General features: G+C 42.4%; 3 protein-coding genes across 9 annotated transcripts; all 3 read left to right on the forward strand.

The window, feature by feature from the left end:
- Positions 1–3204: 3204 nt before the first annotated feature.
- LOC108102272 lies at positions 3205–4137 on the forward strand. Its single transcript, XM_017207023.2, has one exon. It carries the CDS (start codon positions 3205–3207, stop codon positions 4033–4035), a length of 831 nt encoding a protein of 276 aa, XP_017062512.1. The 3' UTR covers positions 4036–4137.
- Positions 4086–5091, forward strand: LOC108102271 (seminase). The gene has a single exon (XM_017207022.1). The coding sequence runs from the start codon at positions 4118–4120 to the stop codon at positions 5015–5017; it is 900 nt and encodes a 299-aa protein (XP_017062511.1). The 5' UTR covers positions 4086–4117; the 3' UTR covers positions 5018–5091.
- An 8739-nt stretch (positions 5092–13830) lies between these two features.
- On the forward strand, positions 13831–23929 carry LOC108102066. 7 transcript variants are annotated; one of them, XM_043209112.1, is made up of 6 exons: positions 13831–13978; positions 14039–14186; positions 21652–21848; positions 23111–23313; positions 23369–23539; positions 23596–23929. In XM_043209112.1, exons 2-6 carry the CDS (start codon positions 14161–14163, stop codon positions 23767–23769), a joined length of 771 nt encoding a protein of 256 aa, XP_043065047.1. In that variant the 5' UTR covers positions 13831–13978; positions 14039–14160; the 3' UTR covers positions 23770–23929. The 7 variants fall into 7 exon arrangements, 6 of the variants coding, with proteins under 6 accessions (XP_043065047.1, XP_043065048.1, XP_043065046.1 ...); XM_043209113.1 differs by having other exon boundaries at positions 13831–13860; XM_043209111.1 differs by having other exon boundaries at positions 13831–14186.
- The last annotated feature ends 3194 nt before the right edge of the window (positions 23930–27123 follow it).

Raw genomic sequence — 27123 nt, forward strand, 5'->3', positions numbered from 1 at the left:
AAAGCGGAAGGGCGGAGAAGCGGAAATCAGCGGGTGCCGAGGGAAAGTTGCGGACGGTGGTAAACACATTGCTCATAGCCAAAACATTTGGCACACTGCCCCGCCAGACAGCCAGGATGCACTGCCAGAGAAAGTGGGCATAAAAGCCATTATGGAACCACAGAACATAAAAGCCAACCAATCCTAAACTTATTCTATCTCTAGTCAGTAATTTAGAGCACTGTTTTATTCATGGAAAGCAGGAAAAGAGTTTCCACCCAGCAGCAATAGAAGTGCTCGCCTTAAATGCAGGAATATTTTGGCCTCACTAAGCTCCAGCTTAAGTGACCATAAACTTTCGGATTGCCGGATTAAACGGGGATAAATCTCATTTTTTTCTCTCCGTGCAGCAACACCAGCAGATTTAGCTGGGATTGTCAAGTGGTTTTTGGCTCGGTCCCGAGATTTGGCTCCGCTTTTGTGATTTCTTTTCAGCTGGTCCATTGTTTGCCCAGAAATTGGGTCAATAGCCTTTCGGGGGAGGTGTTCTGCCCGCAGCTGCTGGCGATCCTGCTCCTGTTCTCCCAGCTTTTCCTGTTTTTCCTGCTGCTGCTGCTACTACTGCTGCTTCTGATGATAATGACGGGGATGATGGCGATGGCGACGGGCAATGGCGATGGCCATGGAGATGGAGATGGGCAGCTCGGTGATGAGCAGTGGGCCTGGCCCGGACTTGCAGCCATTGTTTCAACTTCTGTGCTTGTAATTTCCTCCTGCTGCACATGCAGCGTGCAACACAACTCAGTCCGGCTGGCTTTTCACTTTCCACTTTCCACTTTTGTTGCTGCCGCACTGATTACGGCTGCTTGTTAGTGCGTTTGACTGTGCGGTTTTTATGCTCGTTTACATGCATGTATTTGTATACCGGAGTCCTTGCCAAGCGCACTAAGCACCGAGCACCCAAAACACACATTTTAGCTTAATTTGCAACTTGTTAGATGTTAGCTGTTAGCTGATGGCTGATGGCTGTTGGCTGGCAGCAGAAGAGTCTCCCTCGGTCTCGCCAAAAACTCATGTGTAAACAAATCAAACTTGAAACTAAAGCTTAGCCCCGAACATTTCGCAATAATGAGCAATGCTCGGGGGCCAAAAGAAAACTTGGTCTGGCCCCGATCCGATCAACGAGGGCAACAAGTTGGCCCGAAGAAGAAGCCAACATTGTTAAATCAGCTTTAAGCTGCAGCTATTTGCGGCCCTCCTCCCGAAGCTCGAGCTCGAGCTGTTTGTCTGCCAAGAAGCGGCGATGTTTGCCAAGTTCCTTTTCATTTCGGTGAAACAAAGGTCCTTCCAATCGACAGCCCCCTCCTCCTCCCCCTCCTCACTTGTCCCGATTCCGGACTTAGTCGACTGGCGTTGTTTAAAATGCGTAACCATATCCCGGCCATGAATTTATGCAGTCAACTGTATAAAAGGCGTAAAGTGTCCGAGGACCATCAGTGGCATCGTGGCTCAGTGGCATCGTGGCTCAGTGGCATCGTGGCTCGGGTGGCCGGTTGCGAGGAGTTTGTTTTGGTGGGGGAAACCGCCGCAAGGACTCCACTCCAGAGCAGCATCCGACCGACGGCCTCTTCATTTATTTCATGCTTCATTGCATTGCGATATGTGTCGGGAAGCAGACAATCAGGCACTCAGAAAAACAAGTGATAAGAAATCGAAGGTGGAGTAATAGTACTTAAAATACTGGTGTATTTTCATGCTATACATATATTTCTTAAATAGCTTGTATTTAAACTCCATTCTGTTTTTTCTAGTTTCTCTAGGAAGGTTCAACTCCTTTCCATTTCAGGTCAATATCCATTTCTCCCTCTGCGTCTTAAACCTCCAGAGCCTGGGAAACACACTGGACACCAACTCCTTGTGGGACTTGTTTGGCCAGCACTACTCGTCCTGGTTGTTTTTATTCAATTACCAATTCGAATGCTGACATTGCCCCACGCCAGTCGATAGTCGATAGTCGATCGCCAGCAGCTGCAGCCGTTTGTCTTGCCAATTGGCCGAACCCATCAACAAACCGAGCCAGCTGGAGCATTATTGTAATTCAGCCAGCTCGACCCGCTCTCGATTTTAAATTGTTTGGAAGCAATAAAAAGTTTATCAAGTGTAAAGCGAAAAACAGCGCACGAAGCCCTTGACTTTCGGCACTCAGTGTTAATTGTTCTGAGCTTTAAGTTTGGAAACGGTGCCACATTTCAAGGACCCTGCTGGCAGGGCTTAAGTCGGACTAAAAGTAATACAAAACAATGGGCCAACACCCACACACACACACACACACACACAATCACACAAAGCAGAAGAGCAGAGAGAGAAAAACGCACAGCAAATAAATCAATTGGCTTTGCCTAAAACGTTCGAAATTGATTTCAAGTTCTTCGGCCCATTGTTTTTATATGCAACAAAGGGACAATTTTTCATTTCCAGCGGCAACAATAAAAGCAATACAAGGTCCTTTTCATGGCGGCACACACTTCATGGCGGCCGACACACACATGCGGTCGATCCCTGGGCATGTAAATTGGCCGCATTGTTTATGAGCCCGGCCATCCTGCGAGTCCTTCGACCAGCCCCCCTCCTTCTCCTCGAACCCCATGTTCTCCGAAGAGTATTGATTGTCAATTCAGTTTAAGCGCCGGCCATAAATTCAGTAAATGACCAGCGTCCAGCCGAAGCTGCCGCCATTCTTCTTAATTTTCCGAAATGCACAAAAACAATTTTCAAATTGCACGAAAGACGCCCGCAACGCGGACAAATGAGGAATCCATTTCTTAGGGTAATAGTTTGGTTGTGTTATAAATTCCAGGGAGCATTCGGATAGAACAAAACGATCATCAATTTGTTTGTGGTTGTATGACCTATTTTAAAGATTTAAAGAGCTAAACAAATCCTTCTGCTGAACTGCGTGTTATTTCAAAGTCAAAGGATATCGGATTGCACTTGAAACGCGTGAGGAGGGAGCTCATGTTTGGTCATTAGACCCGACACATTGTCAACACGTAACAACTGCCAACTGACAGCCGTCAACTGTTTATGTTTGCCATTTACCAGGCACAACATTTTGATTACGCATACGCCATGTGGACCCAAGCGAGGTTGGTTGCTTTGACAGGCGCCTCGAATTCGATTGCGCCCATAAATAAAAGTCGGCTGCTGGTCATCAGTCGATTGGAGATGCACCCGCTGCTTGTTTGTGTTTCGGCGCTTTGCTTCTGTCGGCTTTGTGGAGCGGGGACTCCACTTTGCCGGGATTGCCGGGTGAATGTCATATATCCGGATGCGGAAAAAGTGCCGGAGCAAGTGCCAAAAAGTCAACGAATAGTGCGCATCATCAACGAATTCAGGCGAATCAGCAGGGAAGAATTGGAACGCAGAGATCAAATCAGGACGCATAACTTGCAGGCCAAGGATCTCCGCTTTATAGCGAAGGTGAAGGTCGGGAACTCCACTCGATGCAGTGCAGCCTTGGTGGCCCCCAGCTTGGTGATCAGCTCCAGTGTTTGCTTTCGAAATGAGAGCCCCCAGCAAATTGAAGTACTTTTCACTGGTGGGAAAAAGTTCGAAGTGGATAACGTAGTTAAAGCGGAGTTCTGTCCCGAACTCATCCTGCTCCACCTGAAAACTCCTACTGCAATAAATCCGATAAACATAAGCCATCAGAGCCTGCAGTTGGGCGATAATGTCTCCATGATGATGGCCAGTCCAGATCTGAGTTTTTATGGCCGTCGGCGCACTAAAATCATTTCGAATCGTGCCTGCAAGTCAACTTTTATGGAGGAGGAGTCTGTTTTCATAACACCCAATATGGTGTGTGCTAAGAACTCCATTACTCCGGAGAAATGTGCCACTTTTCCCGGAGATGCTTTGCTGATGGACCACGAATTAAGTGGCTTGAATATTTATGGATTTCGTTGTTTTTTAAACGCACTCAATGGAGATTTTTATATTAACCTTAGTAAACTGCAGCCGATGATCAGTGATTTGATACGGAAACTTAATGGTTAAAAGCTGAAAATTTTAACTGAATCGATTAGATACAGATAAGAACTATTTATCAAAGTGAACGGATTTCTATTTGAAAGCCATTATGCAGCTAAAGAGTCTGCTAGTAATACCATTTGGTTTTCTTTCTATTTTAGTCTCTTCCCAATGGGTGCCACAAGTTAATGAGGGTGAAGTGCCGCCAAATGGAAGACCTTATCAGATTGTGCGGGTAATAGAGTACTTAGTACCCTATCCGTACCACAGATCACCGAAAATATCTGCCAGAAGTCAGAATGTTAACAGCAAGGAACCCAATAGCCTGGAGATTATTCCAGCTGAAATCGAAAGACTTCTAACGAATGATGAAGCCACAGAAAAACCAAAGACAGTCAAACACTTCCTGATGAAAATTCTCCACGAAAACAGAGTAATCTGCAGTGGAGCCCTAATCTCCAGTCGATTGGTTTTGACCTCGGCCCACTGTTTTCCCAGGACCTCCCGCAATCCTTTAGCTCATCAATACAAACTGCAAGCCAGTCGGAGTCGCATATATTCGGTGGCGAGTATAATTCGAGGGACCATTGAAGACATGGCCCTGATGTTGCTCCAGTCTCCGCTGCGGGATGCATTCGTTGAGCCCATTGGACTCTGTGCCACTCCTCTGCAGCGAAACGACAACGTCACCATGTTCATGTCGCAGCAGCATCTGCGATTCCTGCGCACCAAACTCATCGCCAACAGGAATTGCAAGCGCAGTTATGCCCAGGACGAGAACGCCTTCATCACCAAGACCATGTTGTGTGCCCAGAACTCCAACAGACTGGAGGACTGCCAGACGATGAAGGGGGATCTGCTCCTCCACCAGGATCGGGTGTGTGGGGTCGATATTTACGGGCAGCACTGCACCGATGGAGCTGTGAATGGAGAGCTCTACGCGGATGTCTTCAAGGCCAGGACACAATTGCAGCGATTGATCGAAAGATATTCCCCATCCGACTCTTAATGATGAATAATTAATCACGTATTTAATAAATATTCATACTGTAGGGTAGGGGAAAAGTATGCATGTAAAATTCATATTTTTATATCTTTGTTTTATTACTATTTAAGGTTAAATATTTACCTCTGCAGCTCAGCTCTGTGGCTCTGTAACCCAGTAACAATCCTCATGCCGAGAAATCAAGAGATGGCAAATACATTTATTGTCGTTGCTCAATGCTCGTGTGCTGCCCAAATCAAATCAATCTCACTAAACAAACACGGGAAACAAAAGGACGAGAGCGGGCGGAACTCAAAATGGCAAATGGAGTGAAGCCGCCTTCCGTTCCTCGATGGGAAAATTGAAAGTCGCCGAACGCAGCCAACAAAATCAGAGGAACACAAGGGCAATATTTTTGTAACATTTTATTTTCTTTCAATTTGCGGCTTAAAAAAGTTAACTGCTCCCATCAAAATGCCCTGAACTGCAATGACTATGATGTATGTAAATTTGAGCGGGACACAAAAAGAAAATTGTAAACCAAAAAAAAAGGAAAAAAAAACAAAAACAGACACGACCAAACCCCCTAAAAACATCATGACAGCAAAAAGGTGTTACACTTGGCTTGAAATTTACACCATCGGTGGGCGTGGCAACAAAGGGCTTCTGTGGCAAAAAGGGGGGCCACTGAAGAGCTGAAAAAACCCCCGAAGCTGCGCCGGCGACCATGGCTTTTGGCTTTGGCTTTGCGCTAAAATATGCAATTTTGTCATGAAATATGCACATGTCCACCGCGCGGCAAGGACGATCCGCCAGAAGCCAACCCCACTATCGGCGACAGCAACAAAATAAATTTAAAAAGCAACATACATAAATAAATTAAACATTTTAAAAACCCGACGGGAATAATGAAAGATATAAAAGGCGCGGACTGAACGAACACGGAACTGCCCTACGCGGGGATTAAGTTTATTAATAATACAACTCTTCTTCGGCAAATTAAGTACATAAAAATCATGTGTAAGGGAGACATAAAATGCATTAGCTTAAGCAAAGAATTAGCCAGATAAAAGCGCATTGGGGCATCAATCTGGCCGAGAGAAAAGTCGGCTAGTTCGCCAGCCACACCCACCATTTGACATTTAAATGCGGCGAAGCCTGTCGAAAATGTTGCCGGCAACATCAACGCGAACAACTAAATTTATGTACATAGAAATTAATATTAAAGAAAAAACGAACGCTGAATAGCATGTTCTCGCATAAAAGGATGATGGTATTAGTGCGACACGGATAATATTGAAACGGAAAACAGCAATGTCGCGCGCAAAACTTCGGCACTCGTGTGATAATAAAAACAATAAAACAAATATATTCCATTTGACTAAAAAATTGTTTCCCCGGGGGTTTCGGCTGGATAATGCGCCCCGACCACTTGAACCACTTAGCCCACTTCACCCACTTCACCCACTTCACCCACTTGGCCCACTGTGGCACCTCTTCTGCAGCGACCCGCTGACCCACCGCAAATATTTATTGTTTGACAATTTTTATTGCCTACTTTCAGGCGATTGTCGCTAGCGCAAAAACGGAAGCGCCGGCTAACAAAAAAGGAGAAACTTTTCAGAAAAATTCAAAAGGCGTTAAAATGATTTCGAGAAACTTTTGCCTTACGTGACTTTGGGCCCAGAGCATCGCCGGCCCGGCCTACATATTGTTCAATTTCCGACCGAGTCGCAGTCGGCCTGACTGAATCAAATAGGTGGCATAAACAGCAGCCGCCGCGGCAGCAAAAGTGTTCGGGGACCCGGCGCTGGGCATAAAATAAAAGTTTTCCACTTAAGGTTTATGAAAAGTTTAAGTCCGGCAGGCCGAAGGGCGAATCCAACCCACCCACCAACCACCACCCACCGCACACATTCACACCTATAGCCTTCGAATGCGGAAGCGGAAACTACGGTCGAAAAATGATGAATACCCACTCCGGCCGAAGGACTCGAACCCGGGACCCTTCGATCCCCGGCCGATACACAAAACACACTCCAGGGGGACGCATCCTTGGACCGCTCCAAGATTTCCCCCAATGAGGAAGCGCCGCCCACCGACTTTCCCGGTCATAACCACTTAGGAGCCGCCAAGTTTTCATCGGTACAGTAAGGCGGCCGTGGAAAACTCCCCGAATGCAAATAATAATGTAATTGCCAGCCATTTGGCTCAAGTCTGTTTACCTTTCGCTTCAGCGCTGTTAAACTTTTATGAGATTCGGACTGAATTTTAAAGCATTTACACCTGGCCCGCGATGACAAATGGGCAAATGAATTGAACCCGATTGCGGGGCTGAGAGCCAATTTAAAATCCCCCGACTAATTGCAGGTCGGGCCACTAATTGAGTGCAAGTCAAGCAAATCGCCTAATTAGCAGCGCCCATCTAAGCGGACTACGATTGCCGGCCGAGGACCCAGAGCCGATGAAAAGGATATGCAATTTGCACGGCCAGGACACTTGATCTGAGCCGGCGCGGAAAATTGACAGGCAGGCCGCGGCATTCCGGTTTAATGCGCTATTAATTGGCTGCTTAGCGGGCCAGCAGTTGCCATTCCCTTTTCTGCCTATAGACTATAGACTGTGATCACAGAATCCTAATGATTTCTGAATTGTAGCATCAATAATTACCTTTTCTAAAATAGGTAACTACAGCTTATATAATATTATATTTCTGACTAAAAAGTCGCACAATGTATTATGTTCCTTAACCAAATAAGATTAGGTAGAATTTTTCTCTTCACTCCTAGGTAAAATTGCTTAACACAAAAAATAATTCCGAGTGCACTCGTACGACTGGTGGTGTATGCAAATGAGCGTGCATATTTTTTCGACTCCACTTACGGTCTAAGTGCTAGGCCGGAGTACATTTCGAGAACGCCCTCGGATGTCGCCGGGAAGACCACGTGCCAAGGGGCCACCACGTGCCTCGGGGGCCAACCACGTCGCCCGCTGACTTTTCATAGATTTAGGAGTACATTTTTCTCTGGGCCACAGCACCACGGCACCACTTTGCCGCTGAGCCGAACGCACCGCACAATTTGGTGGGTGGGTACGTGCCACGTCCACGGAAAACCACCGATGTCACTGTCTCCCGAACATCCACACGTGGAGCAGACACACATATTTATTTGAGCTGCGCATAATGAGCGTTATTTATATTTAAGCAGCTGCGGAGCAGACGCAAATCGTAAATAAAACGTTTTAATTTATTAGGCAAATGATAATTTTGCGAACGCATAGGGGCAGAAAACGCCATAAAACCGATGTGATAATTGCAAAAACGGAGGCCCAAGGCCCGAATACGTTTAACCCCAGGACAATCAATCAAATTAACCCAGTGCCCAAGGCCAAGTAGCCAAATGCCCAAATTGATTTGTTGGCCTTCGGGCAAGGTCGGCCTTTGACGTCGCCAGACGTCTAAATTGAATCAGTTAGCGTTGGTGTAGAAATATAATTGGGCAAAGTGAAAAACTAATTGAGCCTAAAGAACCCAGGCAGGTTAACCTAAGGCGATTGATTTTCTAACTTCAGCTTAATAATTAAATATACAGTGTGTGGTTACATAAATAAATAGTAAAACTGCATATCCAAACAATTTATTTGAATTGAACGATTCTTTTTCTGTTAAACAATACTTAAAATGGCTAATTGATCTAAGCACCTGCGGCTTCCTACTTTCAGCAGATTCTTTTTCCTTTTCAAATTATTATTGCATCTCTGGGTTCCATTAGGACTCGGCCAGCTCCTTCGTCCTGAAAGCTTATTATGATAATTGGAAATTATATGTAAAAGTGATGACTTAGCGGCCAGGGGCCCCGAGACAATCATCCCGGCCAAACTAGCATTTGTGCCGCATTAATCAGATTATTAATGGCGCACAAAAGAGCGATACGGCAGTGAGGGCAGGGAGCCGAACGTAATTGAATACTAATGCAATCAATTAAAGTTGAACTCCGGCACACGTGCAAGGACGCGGGAGTCGCAGGATAAGACTTGGAGCCTCTTCCGGCCAAGACGCAGATGCCACGGAAGCCGAAGTGGAAGTGCAGTGACGGATGGTCCGATGCTGATGCCAATGCTGATGAGTTCAATCAAGTTGTAAACATGATTCCTCCACATTCTATTAATGCGCCGACAGTCTCAGTAACTCAATACACAATCAACGGCGTTTTAGAGTTCATTTGCGTGGTATAAAAAGGGAAATCAAATCATAAAAAATAATACGCCGCTTTGTGGAGGTCGGGCAGCAGCAACAGGATGTGTGTTTGGGTGGTGGGTGGTGGGTCCCACCAGCAGACAGTTGCGGAGGAAAAGGAATCAACATCGGCAAGTCCTTACCTTTGGCATTCCGCCGGAGAAGGCTGGGTCCTCCTTCCGCTTCTCTGTTCAACTTCAAATTGATGCAATTTATGAAAACTTTTGTGCGCTCAATTGCAAATACAAGTGTACAAGTGTACAATCTCTGTCATTTTTATGCACTTCCCCTAGTTATGCCAAAGCAATTTCTCTCTTTTGGCAAGTTTGCTTTCGTTTTCGCCCGAGTTCCCATCTTGATTTCCCAACCTTTTTTACCATTTCACGTACTTCTGGCCCTGGAATCCCTTCCTTTTGCGCCGTTTCCCCTTTCCCCACTCGAGCATTGTGCGGCAAATTAAGCGCATTGCAAGTGATTTGATTTGCCTCTATATAGAAAATACTTCAAATTTCCTTTGCCATAGCAGCAATCGCTTTAAAGCTCCCAGAGAACGACTGCGAACGAAAAGTAATTCCCAGCTAATGACTGTCATTTGTATCTGAGAATGAAATGTGCGCCACTCCTGACGGCGTTTATTTATTTTTATTGCAAAGGCACAGCGCGTGTCTGTAATTACCGCCAAGCATTCAAAGTTCCGCCAACGAATTATGGCGTTTAATAATTTTGAGTGAGTGCAGCGGTGCCGGAGATCCAATGCCTCAAACAACTCCAGGCGGGAGTAGCCAGGCGGAACTGCACAGGACTGAACGTAATAATTTAGGAAAGTAATTCAATGAAGTGGTAAACAAAAATTAAAGGTATTACCTACAGTTCAAGACATTGAAACAAAGGGAATATTTGAAAGCAAATCTCGGGCTTAAATGGTTTAAAGTAAAAAGAAAATTTCACATTTCTAAAAATAAATTGTACAAATTTTAAAGGTTGAGTGACCTTTATTGACGCCACGCTTATACAGCTTCTAAAAATAGCCATTTGTCTGGGCAATCCAATAAATACAGCAGTTATTGGAAACAGAGCCAGGGAATCCATAACAGTTAAAAAGTTTCATGAGTCAGAAGATGACTGTCCACAGCCATTTTAACAGGTATAAGGATAACAGTCCTTGCACAACAGGGCAAATGGCAGCATGACTTAATAGACCAGAGGCACAACATTTCCGTTACAGAGAAACCACCCCTGAATTTCCCCCTCCTTTTTCGAACATTGCCCCGTTTCCAGGGGATGTTGAGTCTACAGAATGTTAACCGACTACGGAAGTAGTACTGCTAATGTAATGTTAGCAGGAATCCTGCCGCTGCCAGAAAAGTCCTGTAAACTGATGCTTCATACAACCTGTTTCCTTTTATGAATAACACTCTGAAGGAATTTGAATTGAATTTTGTTCTATGAGCTATAACTGCACACAGAAAACACATATGTTGATTAAATTTAAAAATAAAAGTTGTACTTACCTTAAAAAATCCTCTTCGTATTTAGGTAAAAAATACGTATTACTTTCTTTTCTTGCCTTCGATTTACGTTAACATGAAGTCAATTGACCTGTGGGAACATCTGGACAACTGGGGTAAGTAGAGCGATCAATCTAACAAATTCAGTTCACCGCAAGAAAAAGTGTATTAGGAATTAATGGAGGTTTCGACTGCAAACAGAATTATTTCCGAACACTAGCAAGAGAAGGTCTCTTATACATTTCGTGCAGTGTACAGTGGGAAGTTCATTTGGCAAATGGAAGTTTCTCATTTAGCTTCCGGCTGATGAGGTGGAGATGAGGGTCTGAGCCAGGCCAGTGGCTTTTGGCCCCTTTAAAATAGTTTTAATTGAATTTATTGATATTTTAGAATGGAGCAGAGAGATAGACCGTCGCACACACACTCTTCCTCCACTCAAATGCAAACCCAGAAGCAGAATGAACTGGGGACTCGAGCTCGGGGCTCTGGGATTTGGGAATTGGAATGTGGGGGCTGTGCCAAATGTGGCCCGAAAAACCAAACTTTAGTTAACTTTTCATCAGGCTAATAAAGCGTGCGTCTTTTGGCAACAAAATGGCGGCGATGGAGACAACGACACCAAATCAATGCTCAAAGTCTTGGCCCCTCAAAGCGAGTGTGGGAGTGTGTTACTGTGTGTGTGTGTGTGTGATTATAGCTGCGACTAATGAATAGAAATGTCGTCCTTCAAAACTTTTCGGTTGCCAGGCCAAGGAAAATCTACCAGTTTCCCTCTCGTTCTGCTCTTGTGTGGGGGGAGTGGGGGGGTTAATGAAAATCTGATTTTTGTTCCATATCCCACACACAAATGTCTTACGCTTTCAAGTTGACTTTGAGTTCTTGGCTTTTTGAGGGCTCAAGGAAGCGTGGCAGAAGATTTGCGGCTCACTTGGAATGCAAAACTTAAATGCGTGCCATATGAATCGTTAATTGTGTGGGCGTGGCAGCAGGCGGAGGCGGAGGCGGAGGCGGAGGCGGAAGCGGATGCGGGTTGGAAGAGGAAGAGAAAGTGAGCGGCAAAGGGTGAATGAATTAAGTTGGCGCCAAAAGTAAGCGAGCTTTGCAGCTACTAGAATACGAAAACATATTGGAACGTTGCGGTTCAGTGTCATAAATGTTAGATGAACTGTAGAATTTTAAATTTACCTTATCTCGGGAGCTTTTCATTTTAGATTTTAGCTCTGTACAAAGTAGTTTTATTTGAAAGCGGATCAAAGCATAAGCATATATTTGTACAATCCAATTTGCTCGTCTGCTAACACTCACAAGACATTAATGGGCTTCCCTCCTCATCGTAAATACTTTCATATAAAGTCTAGCAGCAATGGCAAATATTTTCGTGCGCATTCATAAAATTTGACATTAGCATATTGCATTTCCATTGCGTTAATGTGACAAAATGACAAATGAAGTTGGCTCCGCTGCTCGAGTCGCTCTGCCAGTCGAAAGCCGTCTGTCTCGTTTCATTTCCTCCGCCTGCCTTCCGGTTCGCTCGAATGCTATTTTATGCGTTTCGCGGCAAGCTGCACTTGAATCTGCATTTGCATTTCTCCGAGCGTGGCAAGAAGCAAAACACCCTGACAAGCGTTTACAAACTCGCCAGTGCGACAACGCCAGCAACAAGCCAAGTAGCGCGGCAACTTTGAAATTGATAAATTGATTTATGCAGGCGAAACAGAGGGAAGGGAAGGAATCTCCCGAGCGGGCGAAACTTGGCTGGCTGCACAAGTCCCTTTTTATATATCTATTCGCTGAGGATAAAACTGGAGCGGCGGGGGCGAGAACAGAAATGTGTGGCCCACCCACAGGCTGACGTGACAGCCTCGGGACACAAAAGGCACTGACACCGAACCTGCGGCTCAGACAGGACCAGCTGCCCAAGTGCTGCTACATACGAAATCAATTAATAAACAATATGAAACAGAGTTTGCAATTGTTCGTGTGTCCGCTGCAGATTTGACCTCTCGACAGCTTTTGTGGCTATTTCTGCCACATCGCATGGCATGTTTTTTGTGAAAGCCTCGCTTTAAGTCACTCTCGGTTCCATTGTGCCGGGATTTGGGGCCATTACTGCTGCCGTGGTTCCTGCTGATTGACCCACGCCCCATCACGTATCGACGGCAGGCCCACCGTATCAGTATCATTTTTTGCGAAGCTCTTTCTGTTGCTGTGACCGCCCACATATCATGTACACCTGTGGTTGAAATTAGAGCTTACATTTCTGTACTTCAACTAAAAGACATAACAAGGAGATCCCAAAAAAGCATCTTTCAGCATTTGACTATTTTTAAATAATTTGTAACGTTGTGTATAAAGTAACTGATGTTTCCTTAAACTAGTTTACTGGCTACAACTAACTACATGTTTTGCTATCTTCGTAGGCACAACTGTATAAACCATGATAGCAGATTTTGATCTGGACTCGTGTGTGTATGTGTATCTTTTGCATGTGCACTGCGACATTTAAGACAAACATCTCTATATGGTAAACAAGTCACGTGCCACGTGTGTTATTGCTTTTCGTTGCCTTTGATTTTCTGCAGCGAGATGAGGGGGCGGATAGCAAGATGTCGGGCTAATGGGCGGCACCACTCCCACTTTTCCGCCACTTGCCAAAGCAGATGGCATTATAAACTTAATTAAAATATCGGCAGACAGTAATAAATGACAGCCCCCAAAAGCAGGCAATGTTTTCTTTCGCAAAGGCAAGCGGCAAATATTTAAACTCGCACACATATTGCGAAGACTTTGGCGCAGATTCGCGGGCGTGTGTGTATTTATAGACACACCCCAGCGGGAAAGTGAGAAGTAGGTTTTTTATTTGAGTGGAAAACCTCCTTCTTTTAGCAGGCGTAGGGGTAGGGATAGTTGAAAACCTACTTCTTTTAGCAGGCGTAGGTAAGGGATAGAAAATTTCGGACCGCTAAATGGGGTGGGTTTCTGAATATGACCATAAGTTACAACGAAGTTGTGACTAATTATTGTCTTTGTCTTTGTGATGCACGGTCACATCAGCATAAAATTTCGTGCAAAAAGTGTAAAAAGTGAAAAAAGTTGTGTTAATCTTAAAAAACAAGATAAAGGTAAGTTATAACATAAATATTTTTGTTTGTATTTCCTTATTTCAGCGTTACGGATATGGTGAGCATAGGCATTTTTACTAAAACTAAATATAAGCCGCCAGAGGCGGTTGTCAAGTAGGTAAGTTTTTTATTTAAATTTATTTTTCAGTTTTTCAAGAACAAACAATGTTTTTTCTAGAATTTGTAATAGATTCGACTTCAAAGATTCTGGCCCTTGTGTTAATATTAACGGCAAAACTTAACGTGCGCAAGCGGACATTCCGATTTCGTCATTTGAAGAACTCGGCCATTTGGACTCCGATGCCGAAGCTAATCCAGAAGCATTTGTAAGTACTTTTTTTCTTTATTTATTTATTTAGTGCAGAATCTGTACAGCAAATTAAAGTACTTAACAACACAGGTGTCACCAATGAGAAAAGTAAACCAAACCTCAGCATTAAGAAGAGGATTATATATAGTATTTTCTTATTGATTCCTTATCGTCTTGGCAAAGCCTTGCCTTTTGAGACGCCTCAAAGGTCTCGCTGGGAGTAGATTCCTAGCCAGTAAGCTGCGGTGTCTTTCTAATCTATCTCGGTATCGGCTTGTGTGTCTCCCAATCTGTTCTTCCACAGTGTGTAGATTTAGGTCTCTGTGAAGTGTCGTGCCACGCACATACCAGGGACAGTCAGTAATGGTACGTAGAAACCGATTCTGCAACACTTGTAACCTTTTGTAGTTCGATTTGGCTGCGATCCCCCAAATTTGAATACCATAAAGCCAGATTGGCAGGATACAGAATGCATATACTGCCCTCTTGCATCTCAGCGGCAAAGTGCTCCTTCTGTGTGTAAGCCAACGCAGTTGCTGAATCCTTTGGTTACATTTTTTGACTGTTGCTTTCAGATGTGGTCCGAACGTAAGGCGCTTATCCAGTGTGATACCAAGATATTTTGCTTGCGACGGCTGTTCCAAACTGACTCCCTCTAGCTGGATTTCAGGGGTGTTAGATACAAGTCTCTTCAGTGTAAAGCAGGGGTTCGTAGTTTTTTGCGGATTGATTCTCATATTCCAACGTTTACACCAAGCAGAAAGATCCTTAAGGTATTCTTGTATTCCATTTGCTGCTTCCCTCCGACATCTGGAATTGTAGATGACTGCAATGTCATCTGCATATGTAGCAATCAAAGCTTTGGAAGGATCTATCATGTGATGTCTGTTTGGGCTTGGTATATCCACTGTATATAAAGAGTAAAGCAGCGGCCCAAGCACACTGCCCTGAGGTACTCCTGCTCTCATTCTATAGTTATCAGAGTATCTGTCCCTAACTCTGACCTTGAACTCCCGTTCTTCTAGGTAGGATCTCAGAAGACCATAGTAGGGGGCAGGTAGGAGGTTTTTGATTTTAAGCAAAAGTCCAACATGCCACACCTTATCGAAGGCTTGCTGCATATCAATGAAAACTGCGTTGGAATACTCTTTGTCATCAAAGGCCTGCAAAATATGTTTCACCAATCTATGCACTTGTTCCACAGTGCCGTGTCCTCTTCGAAAACCAAATTGGTGGTCTGGCAAGATATTGTCTCGATTCATGATAACTGCTATTCGATTGGCAATGAGTCTCTCCCACAACTTGGACAGGGACGATAAGAGGCTTATCGGACGGTAAGACTCAGGATCAGCCTCTGGCTTACCTGGCTTGTGGATCATCTGAATTGCTGCTAATTTCCATTGCTTTGGGAACACTTGAGTCCTAATAATAGCATTAAATATTAAAGCTATAAATAGAATCGCTTTTATGGGCAAGGCCTTCAACGTTACGTTGCAAATTCTATCAATTCCTGGAGCCTTATTTTTCGGTAAGGACTGGATAACTTCAGATATTTCTTCAATCCTTATAGGCTTTATTGGCAACGACATCTGCAGAGGCGTCTCCAGAGTTTGATGGGTCTCGCTAACCTGAACTGTCGATGCAAAGCTATACGGAGTGAAGCGTTCTTCTAGATGTAGACCGAAAGCATTGGCCTGCTCCACTTCATTTTTTGCGAGCTCACCACTGGGACACCGAACAGGAACCTGTCTAAGGGGCTGGCGCTTAAGCGATTTTGTACATTTCCACAGTGAATAATTTGCATCCACCGTGTAGTCCATGGAAGACAATTTATGCTCAAAAAAATCGCTTCGAAGTCTCCTTAAAAGGGTTCGAAGTTGCATTGCAGCTCTGTACCACAAAATACGGTCTTCAGGATCTTGAGAACGAATTGCTCTTCTTCGAAGGCGCCTTTTTGTTACAATTAGCACCTTGGCTTCCCTTGTGAGAACAACACCATAATTGATAGGACGATAATCCGGTTCCAAAGGCGTCGAAGCAGAAGCAGCCATATAAATATTATTAGTTAGAGTGTCAACTGCATTCTCAATGTCTTGTCGTGAGTCCAGAGCAGAATTTAGTTGAAAGGAGTTATCAAGAATTTGTTTGAAAGAAGTGAGATCAGTCCGACTTGTTATTAACCGAGGGCTTCGGGTGATATTGGAACCATTTGTTAGTAGATTAACAATAAGGGCAATGTGATCAGACTCCAAGTCCCAGTTTTGGCAGATATTGATTTGAGAATCCATAATTCCGTGGTATAAAGCAAAATCGATGCAAGTAGCAGTGTGGCTAGGAACATATGGGTATCTCGTTGGTGAACCAGTGGCAAGTATTTTGGACCCTCTGGCTGAAATCGATTCAACCAGCTCACGGCCTCTGGGTGAATTGTAGGTGTCACCCCACATCCAATGTCTAGCATTCCAGTCACCACCAACTATGTACCTCTGACCACAAGAAGAGAGTATATCAGTGAAATGTCTTTCTACAATTCTTTGGCCTGGAGGACAGTATATTGCGCTTACATCCACGAGTCCTAAGCCGGTCGCAACTTTAATGGAAGACAATTGAATGCTTTTCGTTTCTATAATACGTTGTGGGAAATGACTGAGAGAGCTTCTTACCAATACCGCCGCCCCACCCATTCCTTGATTATGTCGTGAAGGTTTATATGCTGGATAGAAGGAATATCCGAAAATTTTGACAACTTCACCTCGATTGAGCCTAATTTCACTTAAAAGTATAATATCAATGTTGTTGTTGTGCGCAAAGAATTCCACTTCTCTGGCTTTACCTGAAATGCCATTGACATTCCAGATAAGGATTTTGAGTGTATTCATTTTGAGGCTGAAACGTTGTTGTGAAGCACTGATTTGCCCCCAGTCCACTGCTTAATAGAATTGGCCATTTCGAAAACCATATTTTCAAGTCTTTCAAGTCGAAGGCTGTTCTGTTTGTTTTGCTTTTGTTGTTCCTGCTGCTGTTGTTGTAACCACAAAAAGAATTGCTGCTGCTGCTGTTGCTGAAGTTGTTGTTGCCATTTCATAAATTGCTGTTGCTGTTGCTCCAATATAGACTGAACGTCAAGCACATATTGTTGTTGTTGAGTATTCTTCGAATTTTGTACTTGCGGCTGCGCTTGGAGATCATGTAGACGGCGCTGGGCATGACCAATTCCATTTCTTACAATAGAGGCATAAGATAAGCCTATATTATTGCTGGCAGAAGAGTTAGGCATTTGCTGAGATTGCTGCTCTCGGATTGGCTGTTGTTGCTGACGTTTTTGTTGTGGATGTTGTCGCGTTGATTGTTTTTTTGAACTCATCGATCGCCTAAGGTATTCTTGATAAGATTGGCAACCCTTGTAGCTTGCTGTATGATTCCCTCTACAGTGCATACATGTAGGCGGTTGATCTTGGGGACGAACACATTGCTTTGTATGGTGATCTTCTCCACAGCGAGCACAATTAGGATGCCGGCGGCAGTACTTCGCTGTATGTCCAAATTCTTGGCAACGAATACATTGAGCTATTTCAGATCTTTTACGCATCCTTTCTATTCGCACTCGTTGGCGGCAAAGAGTTACTATATCATATATGGCATTAATTTTAGCACATGGCTTAATATTGATAAAAAATATGTTGAGTTTCTCATCTGGGTCAGACCTAGATCTTGGGTTATGCACCTGAAGAGCTTCAAAACCTAAGGTTTTAAAATTGGCAACAATTTCGCTAGTTAATGTGCTATGATGAAGCCCTTTAACTACTATTCTGTGTGGTTTATCTTCCTTCATTTGGTACGTATGGAATTCAATTTCCATTTCATCAAAATGATCAACAATGTCTCTATAAGTTTTAGAGTCCTTGGAAAATATTCTTGCTGTAGATCCCTGATTTACTTTAACGATAACGTTATCTAGACTAGTGATCCCCGAAATAACATCAAATAGATCGTTAAGGTTGACAAAACTTAGAACAATTTGTGGTGGTTTTAAATTATTGTTGGGATTATTCTTGCCATTAGAATTATTTTGTTCAAATTCATTATCTGAGACAATTGTTTCCATATCATCATTTAAATCTGTTTGGGCATCTGCCAAGGAAAGATTACTTCTTTCCTCAACAGGTCTGTCACTGTCTAGGTCCACCTCCATGTCTAGTAAGGCAAACCTATTACTAGAGCTTGCCTTGCTGGTTGATGCTGAGGGTGATCCAGATAACTTTTCTTTGTGCACCTTCTTAGGGTAAGGAGTATATGAAAGTTGCTTCTTCCTCTTGTACGACAGATGGCTTTGGCTTAGCTTCAACTTGGTAGCAGCATCAGAAAACGGAGTTGAAGAAATTTTTGAATTATCACCAAGAGTTGGAGAGACAATTGCAGCCCCACCTCTGGGTAATGGGGATGAATTACCAGATGAGCGTTGGGAGTAATAAACATTAGTTTTATCCATACTCGCGGAAGAGCAAACACTGCTGATTTCCGCATCTGATGCTGTAGCCAGCATTGAGGTTATAGTACTAGTGCTCGCAGATTTTGAGCACAGTGGGCGTTGTAAACTGATGATCTCTTCCCTTATCTCCGAAGGTGTTTTACCAGCTATTTGGAACATTTTTTTATAATCAAACTGCTTACCGCTAGGTTGAGAGTTAGAATGAAGATTTCCATCCATTACCCCTCTTGCGCGGCAGCGCGCGGAGTGAATGGTGACCGTCTACAGATGAGTATTTGTAGTTGTACGTCTGCACTAGACAAAGTCCAATTAGCACACGAAGAGTGCGCAAAAGAAAAATTTGAGATCCTCTTGCTTTGCTTTTGGTTTTTCTGTCCACGGCACCACCGAATCTCATCAAGAGCCTTCTTGCAGTTTTGTAAAATAAAATATTTTTAAATTCCAGTTAAGTAGCTATTTTGACGTGTGTCGGCAGCGCTGCTTGATTCGGAATTCCATTTGTAAGTACTCGCTAAATTTTTAATAAGTTTCAACAGCCCTGTGTTCCCATGCTTTTTACTATGTTTATTACTTACTTTTCTAAATTTCTCTAATTTTCCCATTACTTTTTATATATTTATTATTTGTGTTAATATGTAATATATTAATGTATTATGGTTTTTATTTTCAGAGTCACTCAGAAACGACAATTACAGTCTTACCCAATATCAAGATGATCTGCGTTCACCGTTCACTAAGGCAAATAATAACATACAACAATACTTATGATAAAGGCCCTTGGACTGTAAATAGATTAATAAATGCATATACCAAATAAAAAGTATTATTTTTTATTGTGGAAATTCTGTAAAGCGGGAAGGCCAAAAACCAGTGGATTTTGCCCTGCATTCAGCAGTTACAGATCCACTGGATTTTGTCCTGCATTTAGCAGCTGTAGGTCCAGTGGATTTTGCCCTGCATTCAGCAGCTGTAGGTCCAGTGGATTTTGCCCTGCATTCAGCAGCTTTAGGTCCACTGGATTTTTCCTTTACCCCTTACTTTTGTGTGTCACCCCCGTGTATTTTGAAAGGAGAGACGGCAGATTTGTAAGGGGTAAAGGGGATTTTCCACATTCCGCTTGTATGAAGAAACCACTGGAAAATAGCATATTTTCCACAGGTTTTTCCCGCTGGGACATCCCCAGCGGGAAAAAACCTGTGGAAAATATGCTATTTTCCAGTGGTTTCTTCATACAAGCGGAATGTGGAAAATCCCCCTTTACCCCTTACAAATCTGCCGTCTCTCCTTTCAAAATACACGGGGGTGACACACAAAAGTAAGGGGTAAAGGGAAAAATCCAGTGGACCTAAAGCTGCTGAATGCAGGGCAAAATCCACTGGACCTACAGCTGCTGAATGCAGGGCAAAATCCACTGGACCTACAGCTGCTAAATGCAGGACAAAATCCAGTGGATCTGTAACTGCTGAATGCAGGGCAAAATCCACTGGTTTTTGGCCTTCCCGCTTTACAGAATTTCCACAATAAAAAATAATACTTTTTATTTGGTATATGCATTTATTAATCTATTTACAGTCCAAGGGCCTTTATCATAAGTATTGTTGTATGTTATTATTTGCCTTAGTGAACGGTGAACGCAGATCATCTTGATATTGGGTAAGACTGTAATTGTCGTTTCTGAGTGACTCTGAAAATAAAAACCATAATACATTAATATATTACATATTAACACAAATAATAAATATATAAAAAGTAATGGGAAAATTAGAGAAATTTAGAAAAGTAAGTAATAAACATAGTAAAAAGCATGGGAACACAGGGCTGTTGAAACTTATTAAAAATTTAGCGAGTACTTACAAATGCTTCTGGATTAGCTTCGGCATCGGAGTCCAAATGGCCGAGTTCTTCAAATGACGAAATCGGAATGTCCGCTTGCGCACGTTAAGTTTTGCCGTTAATATTAACACAAGGGCCAGAATCTTTGAAGTCGAATCTATTACAAATTCTAGAAAAAACATTGTTTGTTCTTGAAAAACTGAAAAATAAATTTAAATAAAAAACTTACCTACTTGACAACCGCCTCTGGCGGCTTATATTTAGTTTTAGTAAAAATGCCTATGCTCACCATATCCGTAACGCTGAAATAAGGAAATACAAACAAAAATATTTATGTTATAACTTACCTTTATCTTGTTTTTTAAGATTAACACAACTTTTTTTCACTTTTTACACTTTTTGCACGAAATTTTATGCTGATGTGACCGTGCATCACAAAGACAAAGACAATAATTAGTCACAACTTCGTTGTAACTTATGGTCATATTCAGAAACCCACCCCATTTAGCGGTCCGAAATTTTCTATCCCTTACCTACGCCTGCTAAAAGAAGTAGGTTTTCAACTATCCCTACCCCTACGCCTGCTAAAAGAAGGAGGTTTTCCACTCAAATAAAAAACCTACTTCTCACTTTCCCGCTGGGTCCCTGTGCACACACACACCAACACCCACGCACACAATGGCGCTACAATCACAGGTAACTGCTACATGTGTAAATATATTTACAAAACGCGCCAAGCGTCGACAAACCGACGCCAGGCATCTTCACTTTTGCCGCCAACGAGCGGCTCCTCATTGTTGTTGCACCGCGCAACTCTTTAGGTCCTTCCAGGAGCGGATCCTTCGAACGCCAGCGAGCGGGTATTCCACACAGTAGACTTTATTACCTACAGAAGCAACAGAGCTTGTCTCCTTAAAGTGAGGAAAACTGAATCCCGAATATGAGAGATCCCAGCCAATTTATGTAACAATTTGTACGTTTTGTATTTATATTAGCAAAATAAATTCCTTTGTTTAAGCTAACGCACTGCAAAAATCTATTTTAGTAACCTGGAACTATTTTTATTCGGCAATGAAGGAAAGTGAAGCAGTGATTTTTTCATGACTTATTTATAAAAACTCTAAGAATTATCCTCTTCAATTTTTCTGTCACTTTACAGGTATTTTTGGAAGGTATCTTTGCAGGAAGGGTTACCCGCAGGACCCTCAGACTGCTCCTGCCCTTTCGCTCGCCCACGCAGCCAACACAGGTTTATTTATGCCATTCGATATTTATCGCTGTTGCTCTATTTGTTTTTGTTGCTGCCGCTGGTGCTTTTGCACATTTCCCCCTTTGGAAGTGGAAAGTGGGAAGTGGGTGAGTGTGCCTGTGTGTTTTATTCCCTTTTATTATTATTATGCTGTCATTTCTGTTGTCGCGACATTGTCAGCGAATGTTGTGTGTGGTCCCTTTTACGGGTACGCAGAACGTACTGCCGGCATAACATGGATAACATTTCCATGCCCACTCCTTTACGGCGACATCGGAAGGGTTTTAGTTGCCCCCTTCGAACCAACAGTTTTATGTGCCATCCACAGCGGCTTGCCATTTGTAGGGCCTCAAAACAAATCGCTTTACTGCCCCAAAAGCGGTCATAATACGAGACAGAAATCAAAGTGAGAACTTCATTTCGATTACCCGATATCCAAATCAATTTCGTAATTTGTCCCATTTCACATTCTGTCGAATATGCCTCATAATGTCAACGAGGCAATATATCAAATGCTCTCCGACGATGTCTTGAATCTTTATGTTGCCAGTCTACTGGCAGGCACTAGGGTGCCATAAATTTGAAATTACAGAACCCAAAAAGCAGAGGAAACAGAGTTAGTTCTCGTGTGTTTTTGCGTAAGGCTGTAAGGCTTAAAGTAGAGTTTTTGAGTTAAGCAGCTACAGTGATAGGCATATTTTTTTTAGTTTTTTAGATGTATTAAGAAGTTAAAAAGGGTGGAATAATTTATTAAATACGTATGGGCTAGGACCCCTAAGTTCACCCCTCTTTCCAATGCACGGGTAAGAGGGTAAGTAAGCCCAACCCCTGACTGAAGCCTCAAAGGCGCACCGTTTAAACTCATTGCTTGCCTGCTGACTTTGATATACGGCCATTTGAGTGTCGCTCAAAGTAACAGCAAAAAGAACTGGAGTATGTGGAACAACCCTTAGGGCACTCCAATATGCATTTTCCGCTGCCTGGCAGTTCCCTCTCCTGCCTTTTCTACAGGATAACACGACCATTTAAATAAACCTTTATCAATAAAACAATTTATATTATTTTCAAAGCGAAATCTTTAAAATTTGAAAAGGAAATCTTTTTGGGAACTTCATATGTTCATGTACTTGAATTTATCTCGTGTGAAAGTATAGTGTTTTTAATGGCAAATAATTTTAATTATAAACTTATATGTGTAATTAGTGGTTGCTCTTATTGTGAGATGAACCTTGAGTATTATTACTATTATTAACAGAACAGTGGCGTGTTACTGGCCAGTATAAAATGTTTTAAAAAGCAACGTTGGGGCAAGTTTGCTCGATTAAAATGGATCCGAAAGTCATTTTACTGGCGGTGTTACATCTTTTAGCCCATGCCAAAGGGTCTAGATACGAGCTTTCGGTGGCGGATGAGAATATATTCAGCAAATGTCCTGATAATCCTCCCGGAACATTTGACGTAGACAGAATGATGGACTTAACAGAGTTTCAAACTACGATGGATGAAAACGGCGTGACTATCAGCGGAAACTCGACGTTGGCTTGGGAAATTGAACAGGAGGATCGCGTTCAGGTGATTATGAATTGCCCAAAAGACAATGAAAACGTCGACAATCTGTGTTTTTTAGTTGGCTATAAAGCTTCTGTACTTTGACCGAGGGACCTGGACGCCAACGGTGCTCTCAATGCTTGCAAGGGATTTCTGCAAGATCATGTACGACCCGAACCAGATATGGTACCAGATGTGGACGCAATATATAAAGAACGATGTTAAGGACAAATGTGTTAATGTTCCCGGGGTAAAATAGGCCCTTTTGAATTCGTCCATGTTTATTTCCAAACGTTCTATTCGCAGACGAAATTTATCATGCAGACCTACACCCTGAATATGAGCACCTCGATTGCGGGACACCTTCGTGAAGGACGCTACAAGGCCAACCTACTTTACCAGGCTTTCGATTCCTTCGGAAAAGAGAGACCCACTCGCATATGCTTCGAAGTAATGGGCGACCTGTTTAAAGTTCGATAATAATTGTCACTTGTTCAGCTCCAACAAAAATAAATTAAAAATGATTCTAAACAAGTTCATAAACGCATTATATAAAAATAGTTTTGGTATTTTTTTGTTGTTAGTAACTTGTTAGGAAAAACAATGATGTCCACTCTGCTACTTATAAACTCTGGGTATAGTTATTGGGCCTGAAACGCATGCGTTGCCTTTACCTTTTAGTTACATAAGTGATATAAGATTTGTTAAATTTATAACTTATAGTAATAGTTATGTAAAAACAATCGTGAGCATTCTTGTTCATCTCAGGAAATGTAAGATTGCACAAGCTGGTTAAAAAATATTATAAGCCGCTAATAGTTATATAATAATTATATATTGCGGGAATACACTAACAAAAAGCTAGTTACTATAATTACCCACACGTGATACGAAAGGTATATATCGGTCCGAAATGCAATGACCACGCTACAGTTCACGGCTGTGATGCATCTTAAAATTATCCTTCTGGCGGTGTCAGCCATAGCAAGCCAGGCAAATGGAGCAAATTACGTACTCGCGGTGGCGGCACGCTTAACATCAGTGACTTCATGGACATCTCATTTTCACACTTCCATGGATGCTGACGGAGTGACCGTGAGCGGAAGCACGATTTTGCGGTGGGACATTCAATTCGAGGACCGTGTGCAGGTGATTGAGCTCTCGAACCCAACCGACAACTAAGAACGATTCGAAATTCGAATGCATCCTTTAGATGAACATGGTCATGCTGCATATGGACCGAGGCACCTGGACGCCCAAAGTGTTCTCAATGCATTGCAATGATTGCAAGGGACTTCTGCAAGATCATGTACGACAAAAATCAATACTGGTATAAATTTTGGTCGGGACACTTATAAACGACGTGAAGGACAAATGTGTCAATGTGTCATAAAATAAAATCATAAAAAATAAAAGAAAAATTATGTTTGAAAAATTCTTTTTGCAATTATTATTATACTAGCAAACCCGGCGAACTTTGTTCTGCCTTTTTTTGGAAAAAATTACAAAAATAATCAAAAACCTACATTAATATTTAATTTTTATTTCTGTATTTTGGTACATAGGCGTCGATCAAGTTGTTCTTCCATGTTTCATTGCTTAATGATACATCTGCTGAAGATTTCTCGAAGCAATTGCTGACTATCGGCAATGGTCAAGTACCTGTCGATGAATCGAGCGGATTAATATCATTTCGAAATAATTTTTGTAATTTTGTCTCATCAAAAAAGGAACTTATCAACAACAGACGTAAATTATGCGGTGGTAAGCCAGGCACGTCCAAAGAGTTTAAAAATTCAATTGGATAGTTGGTGGCTTCATCTTCATTTGTGACGCAGTCAATAGATTTGAATGAATGCATTGTTTCAATGATCTTATTTTGAATTATGTAGTTCAGGTCGTCAACATCTTTATTCTTAGCCGCTAAAATTGCTCTCTCACTCAACCATTCCTTATTTTTGTAGTTAGAAATAAAGTTTGGAAATACATTGTTGATAAGTTCCTCTTTTGATGAGACAGTAAAATCATTGCTCCTCCAAAACATCTCGAGTCATTCCGTAAAAACTTTAATGTTCGGTTAAGTGCTTCTAATGCACGTTTATGCGCCATTGTGCATTCGTCCCAGATGATGATTTTCAATTCTTCACATGCAGCACGATATGTTGGGAATATTACACCATTAACAGTTCGTAGTGTCTCAAATGATGTTGGCCCACGCACATTTATCAGCAACAACCGCAAATAGAAACATTCATCATTCTTTGGATGAACTGTATACATACGACCAAGAGCATCAGTAGAACGCACATCTGGATACCCAGGAACCGCATCCCCTTGTTTCCGTCTTTGAAATTTTTTCGATGAAGCATTCCAAGTATAATAACGTGGCATCTCCGAGTAAAACAAAGTTCGTGCAAACTGATCGCTTTGGCAGATTGCAAAAAAACTGGTCAATGTAGTTGCTGGAGGTGTTTCAGCACGTTGCATAGCATTCGAAGCCGTGAAATACACTCGTTGACCATTCTCCAGATGCACCGCCAAATGCATTACAGTAGGATGACGTTCGTGAATGGGAAATGCGAATATACGCCAAATAGCTTTATTACTGTTCACATAACGACCAACTTGATAGCGAGAAATTTCATCGTTGGTATTCGAGGATTGCAATCCAAAAACCGCCATATCACTGCCTTTCGTGACATATTTGCATATATATTTTATGGACTTAACTGAATTGCAGTATTCAACGTTGCAATGTGTCTTGAACGTTTTAGAAATAAGAGGCGAATATGGAACAATCCAACTGTTGTCGACAACGAAATCCATTCTTTTTACTTTCGTTGTGACAGTTCGACCGTTGTCATCTGGTGATCGACGCCGATACAGCGGATAACCATCATTGCCAGTGACAGTCTCCGCCGTTAATTTCCGTGGATATCGTTTTGAGCACTTACCATTGACCATGCAAGGCGATTGGGGATTGATGGCACCACACGGTCCATGAATCATATTTGTAGTAATAACGTCATGTAGGTCTGGATCGACTTCATAATCAGGAATCTCGGCACATATGATATCATCTATTTGGTCAGGTTGAATTCTTTCCACTAACCAAATAAGAATGTGTGCGTGCGGCAGGCCTCGCTTTTGCCATTCGATTGAATACATCCAGCATCGAGTATCTCCAAAGACGCGTTGTTTAACAATAAAGTTCTTCAGAGACCGAATTTTTTGCCTGAAAATACGTGCTGTGATGTCGGGTCTATCATTTGATGTTTGTCCAGGAAGCAGCAATTGAGTAATTTCTATCCATTTTGGATTACAGGTAAAAGTAATAAAAGATCTGGCCGACCGTAATGACGAACATATGTCATTGCATCTTGTGCATATTCATGCATATGACGTGGACCAATGTACGTCGCTGGCAGAATAGTTAGTCGCCCAATATTAGCTGCATTTTCTTCAGTACTAACTGCATCACGTAAATGGATGTACTCCTCAGAACGCAGTTTGGATTGGTTCAACCTAATGAATGTTAAACGTTCAGTTTCTATTTTTACATACATGTCAACGCAGTACTGCTGAAACAATCGACGAAACCGCAGCAAATAGTTGTCAGTATTTTGACGAATCATCAAACGATATGCGTAATAATTCATTGAGCTTACTTTCTTTGTAGTTTCTTCACCTGAAATTAAAAATTTTATAATTAACCATTTCAAATGCAAATTTTAAAGGCAAAGAATACACCATTAGCCATTTTTTTTAATAAGCATTATTTTAAATCAGTGTCTTTTAAAAATAAATGAAATAAATTATGATACTAATACTCAC

The sequence above is a fragment of the Drosophila ficusphila genome, unplaced genomic scaffold (assembly GCF_018152265.1).
Source record: "Drosophila ficusphila isolate 14025-0441.05 unplaced genomic scaffold, ASM1815226v1 contig_791, whole genome shotgun sequence".
NCBI classification, from domain to species: Eukaryota; Metazoa; Arthropoda; class Insecta; order Diptera; family Drosophilidae; genus Drosophila; species Drosophila ficusphila.

Excerpts from the sequence above, each read along its gene's own strand:
- LOC108102272 (XM_017207023.2), top strand. The coding sequence starts at position 3,205 with ATGCACCCGCTGCTTGTTTGTGTTTCGGCGCTTTGCTTCTGTCGGCTT.
- LOC108102066 (XM_043209111.1), top strand. The coding sequence starts at position 14,026 with ATGTTTTTTCTAGAATTTGTAATAGATTCGACTTCAAAGATTCTGGCC. Across the intron at positions 14,187-21,651 it reads AAGCTAATCCAGAAGCATTT|GTATTTTTGGAAGGTATCTT; the intron begins GTAAGTACTTTT and ends GTCACTTTACAG. Across the intron at positions 21,849-23,110 it reads AAGTGGAAAGTGGGAAGTGG|CCCATGCCAAAGGGTCTAGA; the intron begins GTGAGTGTGCCT and ends TACATCTTTTAG.
- LOC108102271 (XM_017207022.1), top strand. The coding sequence starts at position 4,118 with ATGCAGCTAAAGAGTCTGCTAGTAATACCATTTGGTTTTCTTTCTATT.